Source organism: Rutilus rutilus (genome assembly GCF_951802725.1).
Source record: "Rutilus rutilus genome assembly, chromosome: 24".
NCBI classification, from domain to species: domain Eukaryota; kingdom Metazoa; phylum Chordata; class Actinopteri; order Cypriniformes; family Leuciscidae; genus Rutilus; species Rutilus rutilus.
Window position 1 is genome coordinate 20,929,133 of NC_140228.1, and position 17,045 is coordinate 20,946,177.

Genomic DNA, 17,045 nt, shown 5'->3' on the forward strand with positions numbered 1-17,045 from the left:
AGCTGACTGACATCACCTGGTGCAGGTGCTTCCACAATGGCACATACCTTCTCTGGTGATTTGTGGAGTCCAGCTGCATCAATGATTTGGCCCAAGTATTCCACGGACTCCTGGAAAAACAGGCACTTCTCTGACTTGAGATGCAGGCCCTGTTCCTCTTGCCTGCCCAGGACTGCATCCAGAGTTTTTAGGTGAGTCTGTTCATCAGGACCACTGATAAGGATGTCGTCCAGGTAACAGTGAGTGTACGGCAGTCCGAGAAGCACTTGGTCCATAGCCTTCTGAAATAAGGCGGGCGATGATGCTACTCCAAACGGTAACCGGTTAAAATTAAATAGCCCTCTTTGTGTAGAGATAGTCAGCAGCTCCCTAGACTTCTCTTCTACCTCCATCTGTAGATAGGCATTTGATAAGTCTAACTTACTAAAGCGTTGGCATCCTGCTAGAGAGGCAAAAAGGTCCTCAATGCATGGAATTGGATACTTATCCACCCAAAGAGCTGGGTTGAGGGTGACCTTGAAATCTCCACAAAGTCTCACTGTGCCATCCTTTTTGCTGGTGAGATTACCCCAAGCTCAGTCAGTCGTTTTAGTTCGGCCTCAACTCGAGGTCTAAGAGCATATGGCACATTACGTGGTGGACAGAATTTGGGTACACTGTTAGGTCTAATAGTCAATGTGGCCTTAATTCCCTTCATTGTGCCTAGATTTTTAGAGAAAACAGCTGAGTGTCTCTTTAACACCGTCTCCAAGTTGTCTTTCTCTCTTTGTTCAATTGCATGCACAGTCTTTAAGTCTTTCCAGTTCAGTTTAATAACTCTCAGCCACTCTCTACCAAACAGTGCAGGTGCATCAACTTTAATTACATACAAGGGCAAATCAGCACTTAAATAAGGCTTGTTTAATTTTACTTGCACCTTGATGACCCCTTCTGGTGCCAAAGGCTCACCAGTGTATGTCTTTAGCATGATATCAGTGGGTTGCAGTGGCAGTTGGCCCAGCATGCTTTTGTACTGTTCCCAAGGAATCAACGACACAGCAGCCCCTGTATCCAATTCCATCTCCATTTTTTTTCCATTTACTACAGGCAGCACTGAGATTCGTGAATGTTTCCCTTTTTGCGACATGGAATACAGTCCCAACTCACAGTCAGTGTCAGATTTAGTTTCCTCACTTTCATTTTCATCTCCTCTTGCCTCAACGTGATAAATTCTCTTCTTTCTATCTTTTACACTGCGCTTAATTGCATTACCTTTCTGTTCAGGTTTTTCCACTTTCTGTTTCCATTCTCTGTCTTGACTGCTTTTGGCTTTGCTCTTACACATGTGCTTAGTGTGGCCTTTCCTCCCACACTGGTGGCAATCACGATCTTTGTACCAGCAGTCCTCATCAGTATGGTTCATTTTCCCGCAACGGCTGCATTTTTGGGAAAACACCGCGTTCACTTTGAGTGAGCCACTTAACTGCTGCACGTCGCGCACTGCTGTCTCTGCAGATACAGCGTAATCGACTGCTTTCTGAAACGTGAGATCTTTCTCCGTCAAAAGGCGCTTCTGCACAGTTTCACTCTTAAGTCCACAAACAAATCTGTCCCTTAGTGCGAGTAAGTAAGCACCAAGCACTTCCAAGTAAGCACCAAACTCACAATGTTCCGAAAGTTTTTTCAATACCGCGACATACTGTGCAACTGAATTCCCTTCCCCCTGATTTCACTTGTGAAACCGGAATCTCTCCGCAATCACGTGCGGCTTTGGAGCGAAATGGGCCTGCAACACTCTCACAATATCGTCATAGTCCATATCTCCAGGCTTGTCGGGAGCAACCAAACTTCGAAGTAGTCCATACGTTTTCGATCCCAGCACACTAAACAGCACAGGCACTTTCTTTGTGTCCCTAATCTCATTAGCCAGGATGTAATGTTCAAAACGTTCAATATACATTGCCCACTGCTCACCGGCCTCATAAAAGGGATCCATATGTCCAATTATTCCAGCCATGATGTGTCTGCTTCTGGTGGCTTGCACTGTAACGTTAGACTCTTCGGAAGAAGACCGACTCATCACCTCTTAACGGCTAACACTAGCTCACTAGCTAGTTGTTTCCAGCGTGGTTGTTCTTTTTTTTTCTTCCTCTCAAACTTGACCAATGCAGTGAAAAGTCTTAAGGACTACGCAACTTGTCGCCAGTTTATGTTATGTAGCTTCCTAATGTCTTTATATAAACAATTCTATATTCGCACACAGAGCAATACTCACACGCATTTTAGCTAGTTCACTCACTTCTTCTAGAACTGCTTTTATTACATCTGAGAACTCCACCAATTACAGAACACTGATGCGTCCTAGTGGTCACTCTTCATATAGCACAACATTTAGCTACATATATAACAGTTTTAGCCAGGTTTCTGTCAAACACAGCACATCTAGATTATAGTCTGTAATCATGTCATTAACAATAAGTGCTTTTTAAGTAAGGGATCTAATATTCAGCAACTCAAGCTTTATCATTTGCTCATTTGTATTATATCTGTTTTTTATTTGTTGAACATCAATTAAATTTTTACTTAGATGGGTTTGGAAGTTTTTGTATGTCCTAATTCGGGAAACAGACACAGTCTCTATTTGATGATATCTAGGTGAAAGAGGCTCTATGTGATGGGATTTATCTGACCTTGGTGACGTGAGACAGCTAGCAGACGGTCGGTTTAGCCAGTCTGTCTGCTTCCTGACCTGAGCCCCAGATTGTCATGTTTGAGCTCTAAGACTATGTGCTATATTACTAGAGAGAAGAGCAGCACCATCTCAGGAGGGATGAATACCATCTCTCTTCAACAGGTCAGGTCTGCCCCAAAAACTTTTCTAATTGTCTATGAATTCTATATTATTTTGCGGACACCACTTAGACAACCAGCCATTGAGTGAGGACAGTAAGAGATACTAAGTATCTCACCACTCCTGCGAACAGGAAGGGGGCCAGAGCAAATTACAGTGCCTAACATTGTACTTGCGAGTTCACACACCTCTTTAACATTAATTTTGGTGATCTCTGACTGGCGGAGTCGAACATCATTTGTGCCAACGTGAATAATGAGCCAGCACTTTTAAATTTGCTTTGATGTCAGGCGCTCTGGCTCCCGGCAAACATGTGACTATGGTGGCTGGTGTCTCTATTTTCAAGTTCCATGTAATAGAATCGCCAATAACTAGGGCACATTCAACAGGATTCACAGTGGGTGTTTCACTGAGAGGGGAGAATCTATTTGAAGTTGTAATCGGAACGGAAGAGCTGTGTTTTGTCCCGTGACTACAGCGCCTCACCGTCACCCAGTTGCCCTGCTGCACGGGCTCTACTTCAGCCGGAACCGAACAATGTAAAGAGTTCACTAAGCTAGTGGAATCCAAAGCAGTATCTAAAGCCCTTGCACTCTTACAATTAACCTCAATTAAAGCTTCGATACGTGTCTCTAGTTCTGAAATCTTCCCCGTCAGCTTTTACTATCTCCCTGCGTTTATCACATGTAAATCCTGTGCTGACAGAGAAGGATATGCTAAACATGTTGCATGAGGTGCAAGTAACAATAAGAGGAGAAGATGACATGACTTATTGTGTTTGTTGACTGATCCTACTCACCTAAGTTGTTTGATGGACTTGTAAAAGGCGCAAGTGCGCACAAGAAAAATAAATAAATAAAGAGTGCACGAATGGCACGCTAACTAGCGTGTTGTGCTAGCAATAACGATTTAGATTGAAGCTAGCGATGTCAGGTTAATGTGTGATGTTGAGTAAGTTATATTTAGCAGTATAAACAACAAGGAATGATAGTAAATAATGATTCAAAAGAGAAAGATATACGAAGCTTTCAGACGCACACCAACGCAACAGCAGCAGAAGCAACGAGGCAGACAGGAGCAATCGATCCAGTCCAAGAAAAAAATTGTATATGAATATTTATGACAGTTTAATGCAGTTCAACTTGGCTTAAAAAGCAGTGTTACGGGTACTTGGTAACGATTTGTGTGGTGGAAAAGTCTTGCCTTGCCCCATAGTGTCTCATGCATCCCCAAAAACATGTACTGATGACCTGTCAATTAACTTCCCCGAGGTTTTTTCCTCTAGCGTGGTTACTCGTGCTATGGCGAGAAACGAAAAAGAGAATGAAACTGAGGATCAACTTGATCTTAGTGATACTTTTATTGCTCGACCTTCACTCTCTAGCGATAGTGATTTACTTTTGAATTCTGCTTCACTGTCGTTTCCTTCTGATGTTCCTAATTTGTCTATGAGTCGAGAGCAGCTTATTAAGGAACAGAAAATTGACCCGTCTCTGTCTTCTTTTTTTTCAGAAGCTATGTCTGAAGAAGACATTGAGCATTCGCCGCACGGCGATTTTTTTACGAGATGGTGTCTTAATGCGCAAGTGGAGACCTCTTATGGCCTCAGCGCAAGATGAGTGGAGAGTTCTCTTGCGTAAATAAGACCACTGACAGAATTTTACGGTATTTTTTTTGGCCAGGTATTAAAAGAGATGTCGTGAGATATTGCCAAACATGTCATGTATGTCAGGTCACTGGTAAACCTAACCAGGTGATTCCGCCTGCGCCTTTACAGCCGATTCCTGTTACGTCTGAGCCTTTTGAACACGTTATATTAGACTGTGTTGGCCAATTGCCTCGAACAAAGTCTGGGAATCAATGGTTACTCACCATAATGTGTAGCTTGACTCGTTTTCCAGAGGCCATTCCGCTCCGTAAAATCACAGCTCCTGTCATCATTAAAGCCCTGATGGGTTTCTTCTCTCTTTTTGGCCTTCCGAAAACCATTCAGACAGACCGCGGTACCAATTTTATGTCCCGTGTGTTTGCACAAGCTATGCGCCAGCTCGCGGCCCACCATGTTACATCCAGCCCGTATTATCCGCAAACTCAAGGTGCACTCGAGAGGATCCATCAAACTTTGAAAAATATGCTCAAGTGTTTCTGCCTCGAGTTCCAGCGTGATTGGGATGAAGGTGTACCGCTTGCTCTTTTTGCTGTGCGCGAGGTAGTGCAAGAGAGTTTGGGTTTTAGCCCATTGGAACTTGTTTTTGGGCACACGGTTCGTGGGCCTTTAAAGCTGTTGAAAGAGTCGTGGCTCGCTGAGCCTAAAGAGTGTCTCAGTTTGTCTGATTATGTGTCCAACATGCGTAATAGGCTCAGTCGTGCATGTCAGTTGGCTAAAGATAATTTAGGTCTCTGTCAGAAGAGAATGAAGCAGAGGTTTGATCAAAGGGCAGTTTCTCGAAGTTTCAGTCCTGGTGCTAAAGTTCTGGTGTTGATTCCTGTGATGGGCTCTGCTTTGCAGGCTCGTTACAGCGGGCCTTATCGTGTTGAACGGCGAGTGAATGATTTGAATTATGTCATCTCCACTCCAGATCGAAGGAGAAAGACCAGACTATGTCATATTAACCGTTTGAAGTTGTACTGTGATCAAGGAGAAGGTTCAATTTCTGAACTCAAATCTCCTTGCACTTCAACGGTCATAAATGATGATGCTTGCGCAACGGAAGTGGCGCTGTCCAAGAAGTGTGGTGCTGAAGTTGTTTCTTCGCTGGTGGTTACGGCACAAGCTGAAAATGCGTCTCCATCGGTACAACAGGGTGCTGTGGCGAGTGCTTTGTTGGAAAATGAGGGTCGTACTCCATCGGTTGAGGTTATTGAAGGGAGAATGAAGAATTCTGAGGTTCTTAATGACCTAGATTCATTTTTGTCTAGGTTATCCACATTAGAACATAATGATTTAATCTCTTTGATTAAACAACATGAGAATTTGTTTCCTGATGTGCCTCGTCACACAACGGTAATTGAACATGACATTGATGTGGGGTCCACATGCCCAATCAAACAGCATCCTTATCGCACAAATCCACATAAAAGGTTGTTGTTCCAGAGTGAGGTAAAATTCATGTTGAAAAATGCCATTGCAGAATCTAGTAATAGCCCATGGAGTTCGCCATGTTTACTTGTTCCAAAGAGTGATGGTTCCATGCATTTTTGCACAGATTTTAGAAGGGTGAATGCTGTTACAAAACCTGACAGCTACCCATTACCGCGTATTGACGATTGTGTTGATCGCCTGGGTTCAGCTGTATTTGTCAGTAAAATCGACCTGTTGAAAGGTTACTGGCAAGTTCCGCTGACACTTCGTGCCAAAGAGATCTCAGCCTTTGTGACGCCAGATCACTTTTTACAGTATACCGCCATGGCCTTTGGCCTTCGTAACGCTCCCGCAACTTTTCAAAGGCTCATCAATGGCGTTCTTGATGGTGTGCCTAATTGTGAGGCCTATTTGGATGATTTGGTGATCTATAGTGCCACCTGGCCTTCGCATATGGCCCATCTTTCAACTGTGGTGTCTCGCTGACATGGCTCGTTATGTTCTTTGTTGAGGTTTTTGTGCTGATTTAATGATTTTGTTTGACAAGCACGTTCCTGGTATGGGCTTGATTTGTGTTGATTTTAGTTTATAATTTATATTTAGAGCTGGTGGTACTTGGTGATGGGTTTTCATGTTGTTTAGTTTAGGGTTAGTTTAGTGTAGCAGTTAGAGGACCCGGAAGACTCACAACAAACTTGTCTTTTGTTTTTGGTCGGGAGGTAGGCAAGTTTCACTTTACCTGTAGATACGTGTGGTCAGGGTTTTCTTTCTGTTTGTTTTTTGTTACTTTCTTACTACCATGCTCTATTTTACTACCATGTAAAATCATTATATTTCATTAAATTAAGTCGTTATGCACTGTCACTGTGTCTCTATGGTTTTTGTATGTTATGTTGTACCATTTCAGTTCATTTGATGGTCTCGTAACAAGCAGCAAAGAAGAACCTGTTGTTTGTGCATGTGAAGTCCACTTGTACAGTTGCTGTTAAACTCACTCCTTAAATGATCAGAATCTTTAATTCTAAGATATCTCTCTAAAGTTATTACAGGAACAGATCCAAATTCAAACTTTTATTCAGGGATATTTATCTCCTTCCTCACTACTGATCGTAAAAAAACGGAAAATTAAAGTAAATTTTAATTTTAATTTAATTATAAAATAAAATTTATTTCAAATAATTTATACCTAATTTTATTTTATTTATTTATTTTTTTTACAGAAAAATACTGTTATTTTACAGGTATTTCCTGAATTAATTCAAATGACTGGCAGCAACAGAACATTAAACATTAACAGATCTCTCAAGATCTCCGCATCTTTACTTATTACAATGCAGTTTGACTTTATTTCTTTCATACAAAAGTTCTTATTGAGAGGTTTAGGTCTTGATGTCTTATTGGAATTTTTATTTTTATGAAGTCACCATTATGGTGATCAGTGTTTCCTTTAGTTGGGCTCTTGACCCTTGACTTTTTATCTGGTAACACTTTACAATAAGGTTTCATCTGTTAACATTAGTTAAGGTCCTCTCTGGCTGTCTTTTTCCAACTGCTCTCGTTGTTTAGCAGCTGTCAGAGCCTTTTGAAGCCTGTGGATTTCCTCCTGTGACTCCCTTCTGCCAGGGTCCTTGGGTCTGTCCTGAGCCTCCATCTCTAGCTGGTCTATTCGGCTTTTAGCATGTGTCAGGTCCTTTTGGGACTCGGTGATCGGGCGTTTGAGGTTGTTTACCTCCTGTTTCAAACCTATGAGGTTGTGGGCCAGGAAGACGATAACCTCAGTCAGATATTTGTGGTCATACCTCTGGTTTGAGTCATCTGTCATTAGTTATTTTCCCTCGTTTTCCAGTTGCTTTTGGTTCTGGTGCTGAAGGTCGTCATTAGCCATGGGTAAAAGGGTGTTTCTCATAATACCTAGCCAGTCCTTTTGGTCTGCCATCTGGGCAGTTAGGCTGAGCATCTGCAACATTTCGGCACACTTATTTGCATATATTGCCTCAGATAATTTGTGTTTGAATAGCGCGCGCTCTCCGTGGGCGTGGTCACATTAGCAGATAACGAGCTGTAATGAGCTGTAATGAGAACGACTGACATCTCTCTCTTTTCATACAGATTACATAAACAGAGAATATTTGTTTTAGTTTTGAATTAGATAATTAAAAAGCAGACAATTAAATGATTATAAAGATATATAGTTCATGCCTGGGTTCATGCCTGCTCCAAAAAAAAAGTTCATGGTGATAGAGAGGCAGAAAGCACACCCTGTTTTCCGGACCTTTTTACTGAAGGTAAAAGTCGCCGTAATCTTTACTGACATTGTCCGTAATGATTACTGAGATGTCACATTCGGACGGGACTAAAATCTCAGAGAAGCTCTGGTAATTATTACTTTACTCTCCATGTTAAACTAGTTCCGTCCGAATAGGGCTTATGGGCCTGTCTCCGTTTGAGTGTAGCAAAGAGTTACCTGCCATCATTATTTCAGAGTCTGGAATCTGAAGCTGCGGTCCCTTCTGCTCCCGCCTTTGTCTAGGGGTGCCGTCGCACCTGGAAGAGAGCCAGACATACTCTCCTCCAGGTGGGTTCCCGCACTAAGGCCCAGGCCGATCGCCACTGGCCCGTTTCCTGTCACCAAGATCCTTAGTCTGGTGGCAATCCACCTCAAACTTCCTCCACCATACAGAAGAATTCATCCCATCTTTCAAGTTTCCAAATAAAAACTTGTTTTTCATTCCTCCATTAATCCACCTATACATTGAATATACTCGTGTGTCATCTTCGCTTGTTTGTTCATTTGAATTATTATCAGCCTGGAATATCTAAACCTTTTCAAGCATTAATCCACCTATACATTGAATATGCTCATGTGTCATCTTCGCTTGTTTGTTCATTTGAATTATTATCAGCCTGGAATATCTAAACCTTTTCAAGCATTGGCTGTGTGTCCGAAAAGTGAGATAACATACTCCTAACATACTTCTTGTGGTTTCCCTTTTAGTGATCACTATAACCTTTTAATCTTGTCACATTTGTAATATATTAATTACTTGGACTATCGTGTTATGTAGGGAGCTATTCATGAAAACTGTGTTTGTTCGTTTTTTGTGATGGAAGGAAAGACTTAGCCATCGAACCTGGGTGTGCTCTTTGATACCAATCTTTCATTTGAAAGTCACGTGTCTAGTATCTGTAAAACTGCATTTTTCCATCTCAAAAAAATGTATTTTTGATTATTGATAAAAAAATATATATATATTGATAAAAAAAAAAAAAAAAATCTAAATTACGTAATATGCTCTTAATGACAAATGCGGAACAATTAGTTCATGCATTCATGACATCAAGGCTAGATTTTTGTAATGCTATTATGGGTGGTTGTCCTGCACGCTTAATAAACAAACTACAGCTGATCCAAAACGCAGCAGCTAGAGTTCTTACCAGAACCAGAAAGTTTGACCATATTAGCCCTGTTCTGTCAACACTGCATTGGCTCCCTATTAAACAATGTATAAATTTAGTTACAATAAATGGTTTAGCTCTGCAGTACTTGAGCGAGCTCTTAACGCATTATAGTCCTTCACGTCTATTGCGATCTCAAAATTCCGGCCAGATGATAATACCTAGAATATCAAAATCGACTGCTGGCAGTAGATCCTTTTCCTATTTAGCACCAAAACTTTGGAACAGTCTTCCTAACATTGTCCGGGAAGCAGACACACTCTGTCAGTTTAAATCTAGACTAAAAACACATCTCTTTGGCCTAGCATACACACTTCCTAACGGAAGCGATAAATATTTCTGTATTATAATTTTTTAAGGCCAGACAAGTAATTTGTTGAGGTCAATTTCTAAAGACAGATTACACGCCTGCACACATATATATATTCAAACGCGCATAGCTATAGACTAAACACGTAATACGCATGTGCACGCCGTCAGCGTTTTTGAAGTTTTTTTTCAAGGCTTGCACCTTTGAAAATGTCAAGGTTTGCGTTCTTGAGACACGAGGCACTGTTGTTGTGCGAATGAGCGGGCCGGAGTGTATTAGGGGTTTTCTGTTAGAACGGTGTTGTGTTAGCGGCTACCAAGTTAATTCTACAAGTTTTATTATTTCACAGACATAAAAAAAAAAAAAAAAAAAAAAAACCAGAGCAATACAGTCAAGGAAACATTATCTGCTCTTTTTTTTTTATCCCCACATTTAACTCTGAATGATAGACAAAACAGTAGGAAGAAGAGAGAGAGAAAAAAAGGGTGAATTCAGACAAGAACTAGACGAACACCCCCACCCCCCACCCCACACATAAACCTACATGAGTATACCTACATGCATGCACACATAACCATACTGTACTGTACATAAATGTTAACATCCTCACACACTGTACAAACTTTATCAAAATTTAGTGAGGTCAAAGAATCAAAGAAATTTAGAATGGGGTTCCAAGTTTTATAGAATTTAACAGTTTAACCCCTGGGTAGTGTACTTAAGTTTATTTTAGAGAAAGAAATGACATAAAATCTTTTAACAAAGAGTTAGTTGGGGGTGGAGTTGGACACTTAATAATAATAATAATAATAATACATTTTATTTGAAAGCGCTTTTCTGAGTACTCAAAGACACTTTACATAGAAAAATCACAAAAGCAGCAGGAACAACATCAAATAGAAATGAAATAAAATAAATGCACTAAAAACACACTGTACTAAGCTAAACATTAAAAGCAATTTTAAAAAGGTGAGTTTTTGTCAGTGATTTGAATGTTGGAAGGTCAGTGCAGTCACGGATTTGTTTGGGGAGAGAGTTCCAGAGGGAGGGGGCAGCAACAGAGAAGGCTCTGTCACCCCAGGTTCGGTGCTTGGTCCTGGGAGGTAGAGTCAGGAGGTTGGCATCAGATGAGCGGGGGCTACGAGATGGGTTGTGGCGGTGGAGCAGGTCACTGAGGTAGGAAGGGGCCTGGTTATGGAGGGCTTTGTGTGTGAGGAGAAGGATTTTGAATTGAATTTGTTGTGGGACCGGGAGCCAGTGGAGGTTCCTGAGGACAGGGGTGATGTGGTCACGGGTGCGGGTGTGGGTGAGCAGACGAGCAGCAGAGTTCTGGATGTATTGGAGTTTATTTAAGGTTTTGGATGTTATGCCGTACAGGATGCTATTGCAGTAGTCGATTCTGGAGGTGATGAAGGCGTGGATGAGGGTTTCTGCAGCGGAGAAAGAGAGTGATGGACGGAGTCAGGCGATGTTTTTGAGGTGAAAGAAGGCAGTTCTGGTGATTTGTTTTATGTGGTGTTCAAAGGAGAGGTTATTGTCAAAGATGACTCAGAGGTTGCGACTGTGAAGGGATGGAGACAGGGTGAAGGTGTCGACAGTGAGGGAGAAACTGTGAATGGTTTTAGTGATGGATTTGGGACCGATGATGATCATGTCTGTTTTTTCGCAGTTGAGTTGAAGGAAATTGGTGTGCATCCAGGATTTAATGTCAGTGAGGCAGTTGGTGATAGTGGAGTGGGTGGCAGAGGTGATGGATTTAGTGGAGATGTAGAGCTGAACATCATCGGCATAGCAGTGAAAGTTGAGACCATGGTGGCGAATGATATTGCCAAGGGGAAGCAGGTATAATATGAAGAGGAGAGGACCAAGCACCGAACCCTGGGGGACGCCTTGGGGCAGCGGAGCAGTGGAGGAGGTGCAGTTATTTATGTGGATGAATTGTTGTCTGTCAGTGAGATAAGATTGGAGCCAGGAGAGGGCAGTGCCGGTGATACTGAGGGAAGATTCAAGGCGGGAGAGAAGAATGGTGTGGTTGATAGTGTCAAAAGCTGCAGTTAGATCAAGGAGGATGAGGATGGTGAGGTGACCAGCGTCTGCAGAGAGGAGGATGTCGTTGGTGACTTTGAGGAGGGCTGTTTCAGTGCTGTGTTGTGATCGGAAACCAGATTGAAATGGTTCAAAAAGGTCATTTGAGCAGAGGTGAGTTTTAAGTTGTTTGGCGACAGTGCGTTCCAGTATCTTAGACAGAAAGGGGAGATTGGAGATGGGCCGAAAGTTTGACATGATGTCGGGGTTGAGTCCGGGTTTTTTAAGGATGGGGGTGACAGCAGCCAGTTTGAGTGAAGGGGGGATTGAGCCAGAGCTGAGAGAGGAGTTAATGATTTCTGTGATGAGTGTGGAGATAGCAGGTAGACAGTCCTTGATGAGGTTGGATGGAATGGGGTCCAGGACACATGTAGATGTTTTCATTCCTGTTACAATTTTGGACAGTTCCCCTGCCGACACAGGGGAGAACTGAGACAGGGAATGAGAGGTGAAGGGGGGAGGAACAAATGATGGAGTGGGAGGGCAGATAGTGGTGACCGAAGAAGAGGACAGGTTGTTGTAAATGGTGTCAATTTTGGTCTGAAAGCATGAAAGAAAAGAGTTGCATTTATCAGTTGTGAATGAGTTGGTGGTATTGTCACTGGGTTTGAGAAGTTTATTTACTGTGGAGAAGAGAGCCTTGGGGTTGGTGGAACCAGAGTGTATGAGGTGCGAATAGTAAGTGGACCGGGTAGTGTTAAGAGCTTCCTTATACTGCTGAAGGTGATCTGTGTAGGCTTGTAGATGAACAGTTAAACCAGTTTTCCTAAGGAGTCTTTCAAGATGACGCTTATGGGATTTCATTTTGTGCAGATCAGGAGTGTAACAGGGAGCAGAGTGAGTGAATGAGACAGTTTTGATTTTGGTGGGAGCCAGATGATCGAGACAGGAGGAGAGTGTTTCATTGTAGTAGTTAATGAGGTCGGAGGGGTTGTCAGTCAGCGGTGCTACTTCCAATGTAGCAAAATACATCTTCTAGCAACCAGCGAGGCAAAAGCTATAACATCTGCTTGTTGTTTTGTGAAAAGCAGCCATATCACCCTGTAGCCCAAGACTGGTTGCTGAGGGCTGAGCCTGGTCAGTACCTGGATGGGAGACCTCCTGAGAAAACCAGGTTGCTGCTGGAAGAGGTGTTAGTGAGGCCAGCAGGGTGTGCTCACCCTGTGGTCTGTGTGGGTCCTAACACCCCAGTGTAGTGATGGGGACACTAAAGAGCACCGTCCTTTGGATGAGACGTTAAACCGAGGTCCTGACTCTCTGTGGTCATTAAAAATCCCAGGATGTCCTTCGAAAAAGAGTAGGGGTGTAACCCCGGCATCCTGGCCAAATTTGCCCCTTGGCCTCTGTCCATCATGGCCTCCTAATCATCCCCATATATACTGATTGGCTTCATCACTCTCCTCTCCACCAGTAAGCGGGTGTGTGGTGGGCGTTCTGGCGCAATATGGCTGCCGTCGCATCATCCAGGTGGATGCTGCACATTGGTGGTAGTTGAGGAGATTCCCCCTTTCATGTAAAAGCGCTTTGAGTACCTAGAAAAGCGCTATATAAATGTAACAAATTATTAATTAATTATTAAAAGAGTAGAGAAAACAGACACACCAAAGATAGCAACAATAGGACACCGAGGGAGAGAAATATGTAAAGCCCCTGAAAGAAAGTCAAAATAGGAAGCCCAGTATGAGGCCAGTTTGGGGCAAGTGAAAAATGTAGGTTAAACTTTATTTTAAGGTGTCATTGTTACAGTGTAATTATATATTTAAGTACTGAGTAATTAGTAATAATTAATTAACTACATGTACTTACTATAGTGTTATGGTAGGATTAGGGCTTGGTTTAGGGTTAGTTGCATGTAATTATACATACTTTACTGTTGGTAAGTACATGTAACATTTGTAACAAGGACACTGCAAAATAAAGTGTTACCAAAATGTATGTACATGATCAGCTGGGGAAAAGGAGCACCTGATACAAGAATCATCTGTTTCTGAGAACAATTTGTGGAGTCTAGCTTTGGTAAAGTGAGTTTGATGCAAAACGTTAACTGAATCAAACTTAACCGGGCACATGTAGAAGTAGAGTTAACTCTAACAAGGGCCTCGGACCAAAGCTCTTCAGAAAGGCTGAGCTCTAACTCTTTCTCCCATGTTGACTTCAGACAGGAGAGAGATGAATTTCTAGATGAAAGCAACATAAAATAGATAGAAAAGATATGGTTACCATTTATAGGGGCTGACAGTAAATTCTCAATGAGGGATTTTTCTGGCAGTTGGGGGAAATTGGGGAAATGAGATCTTGCAAAATTATGAAGTTGAAAATACCTGAAGTATGTAAATTATATTTGGATAAGAGGTCATTGAAAGTAGCAAAAGAATTATCAATGAAAAGATCTGAGAAACAAACAATGCCTTTATCACACCATTTAATAAAAGTGTGATCAATAACAGATGGCAAAAACATGTGATTGTTGCAAATAGGGCTGAAAACAGAGAGTGATTTCAAATGAAAATGTTGTCAAAATTGCTTCCAAATTTTTAAAGTTAACACAATGGGATTTCTAGTATAGCTGGAGGGTCGGAGAGATAGAGGAGCAAAGACTAGTGCTGGAAGGCAAGGATAGGTACAAGTAGCAGCTTCTAGTGTACACCAGTTAACCTCTGGAGCATTATACCATAATGAAATCTTGGAAATATTAGCAGCCCAGTAATAAAATAAAAAATTTGGCAGAGCTAAACCACCATCGCTTTTACGGCATTGAAGAATAGTTTTGTTTACTTTGGGAATCTTACCTGCCCAAATAAAAGAGGAGACTGTTTTATCAAGACAGTTGAAAAAAATATTTAGGTAGAAAAGACGGAGAGATTGAAAGAGAGTTAAAAGTCGTGGAAGAACATTAATTTTAATAGTCTCCACTCTTCCTACTAGAACGTTTTAAATCAAGTTTAATTTGTTCAACCAAGTTAGTGAAATTATTCTTAAAAAGAGAACTGAAAAAGTGAGAAATGTTTACCCCTAAATAACGAAACCCGATATAAGACAAATGAAAGGGTAGAGCGCTTTTAGGAATTTTCCTAGCCGCATCGTTTATGGGGAAACATTCACTTTTTGTAAAATTCAATTTGTAACCAGAAAAAGAGCCAAAGGTGTCAAGCAGGCGCATAACCTCATCAGCACAGTCCACAGGGTCCTGGAGATATAGCAACAAATTGTCTGCGTATAGAGAAACCCGATGTTCAGTGCCTCCCCTATGGATGCCAGATATTAATGGGGAAGATAAGGCAATAGAAAGCGGTTCAATTGCCAAGGCAAAAAGAAGAGGGGACAGAGGGCATCCTTGCCTTGTCCGGCTCCTAAGTTAATAACTAATTATCTTTGCAACAGAAGTGAATCAATCAAAACTAACTTAAGCTGGACAATAACTTTATTCTAGAGCTGCTGTAAAGCCAAAACAATCTCTGTTACTTTAATTTCCTATTATCACTGTAAAGCTGCTTTGAAACAATCTATATTGTTAAAAGCGCTATATAAATGAAGGTGAATTATAAATGAAGGTGACCAGAAATTGCTTACTGCACCTTTAAGTAATAAGCATATTGCCCATAACAACCAGAAAAGCTTAAAGGTCCCATGACATGGATTATTTTATTATTTTATAATGTTTCCTGGGGTGCCCTTATAATGTTTTAAGATAAAAAATGTAGAAATAAAAGGCATTTTTCCTAGCCTGATTTTAACACCTGGTCTTTTCACGATCGGATAGCTATCTGATCAGAGAAAATGCATGAAGTGACCCATTAAGCCGGGCATACACTGGGTGAATTCTGAGTCGAATTCTGACTAGTGCAACTATTTTTAGAGTCAGGCTGAATTTCAGCTTTGTCGTGTATAGTTTGTTGTGCAGTGTACATGGGGAAACGAAAGCCGATCAACCTCTCACAACTGGCAATCAGATGGTCGGATATATTTTTGACATATTTTGATCGCCTGCTCCAAATCTTGCACAGCTGAAGCAGAGTTTATGAACTGATTACCCTAAACTCAGTTTCCCTCACTGTGCCTGCATGAAAACAGAAGTTAAAACATTTAATCTTTAATGCAGGAAGAAAGAAAACGAAAAGAGGGAGATTTACCCCATCATCTCGATAGAGATGAGAACTCAAGAGGGTAGCCACCACAGTGTGTTTCTTTGCAAATATAAAAAAGTTTTTTATTAAACAATATTCAAAAGTAGCTCAACAGGTAATCAGAAATGGCAAAGAAATAAAACAACACTACAGACAACAGGGTTTCTAAATCATATCAAATGGCAATTGCTCTGCAAATAAGTACACACTCAATCAGAAATAAAACAATTTCACTACAGATTCCAAAGCAAAAATAATTACCAAATCAAACCACTACAACCCCCCCAAACCACTACCTGTATTCTTAAATCAATCTGTTTAATTCTTTGAGGCACCAATCAACATATTTAATAACATAATAAGTAATAAGTAATAATAATAATAATTTAATACATAAATTGGAAATGCTAAATCCTCTTGATATCACAGATAGCTAATGCTTTTGACGATATCTCTGGATCCACAAAATCATGGTCTATCGCAAAACTCGGCACGGGGTGTTATCGCACATATTTCACTCGTATAGTGTGAGCAGTCAAGTCGCAGCTCGATGATCAGACCGTATAGTGTGAGAACATAAATCATGAGCTTTGGCTTTACTTTACATGCCATTTACTCTTACAGTGAGAGCTGGTATTTAACTTTGCTGAAATCACACAGTGTATGCCCTGGTTTAATGAACTACGGTACAGTGACCTGGCGACCTCCAATGATGCAATTGCTGTATGAATGGCGCAGTTAATTACCACTGTGCAAAGAACATAGACCAAGAGAATGTAAATGAACATTGTAGTCATATTTTTATATGACACTAATCTATGGCCGATCTTTTGTTTTTGTCTATCTAGGGAGTCTTGCACTCAGGGATCCATCCCAGGACTTATAGAGGTTTTAAAAAAACGAGGGTTCCACTGGGCCTGCACAGACAATGACTTGTATGTTTGATTTATAATTTTTTCTAAATATTTAATGTAATTGTTAATAATTGTTGAGCCCAATAGCGGCTCCTGACCATACATTTAGGTGGGGTACATTCTGGGTCTCAGTGATAACTTATGAATAACAACCTATAAGTTTTACATTTTAATTGCTGAAAACATGCAGATGCACTTTTGGCAGAGGTTTAGGGCTACGTACAAACTGTCAGTCCAAATCCGT

At 41.2% G+C, this 17,045-nt stretch overlaps 1 protein-coding gene across 1 annotated transcript in view; it reads left to right on the top strand.

Annotated features, from left to right (window-relative positions):
• Positions 1-16,832, top strand: part of LOC311284258 (ADP-ribosyl cyclase/cyclic ADP-ribose hydrolase 1) — a gene marked incomplete at both ends in the record, with an annotated part of 173,813 nt that extends 156,981 nt beyond the window's left edge. Inside the window, one exon of the mRNA XM_084399214.1 lies at positions 16,736-16,832. Within this exon, the coding sequence (XP_084255340.1) occupies positions 16,736-16,832 (97 nt within the window). The remainder of the gene's footprint in view (positions 1-16,735) is intronic.
• Between the last annotated feature and the right edge of the window lie 213 nt (positions 16,833-17,045).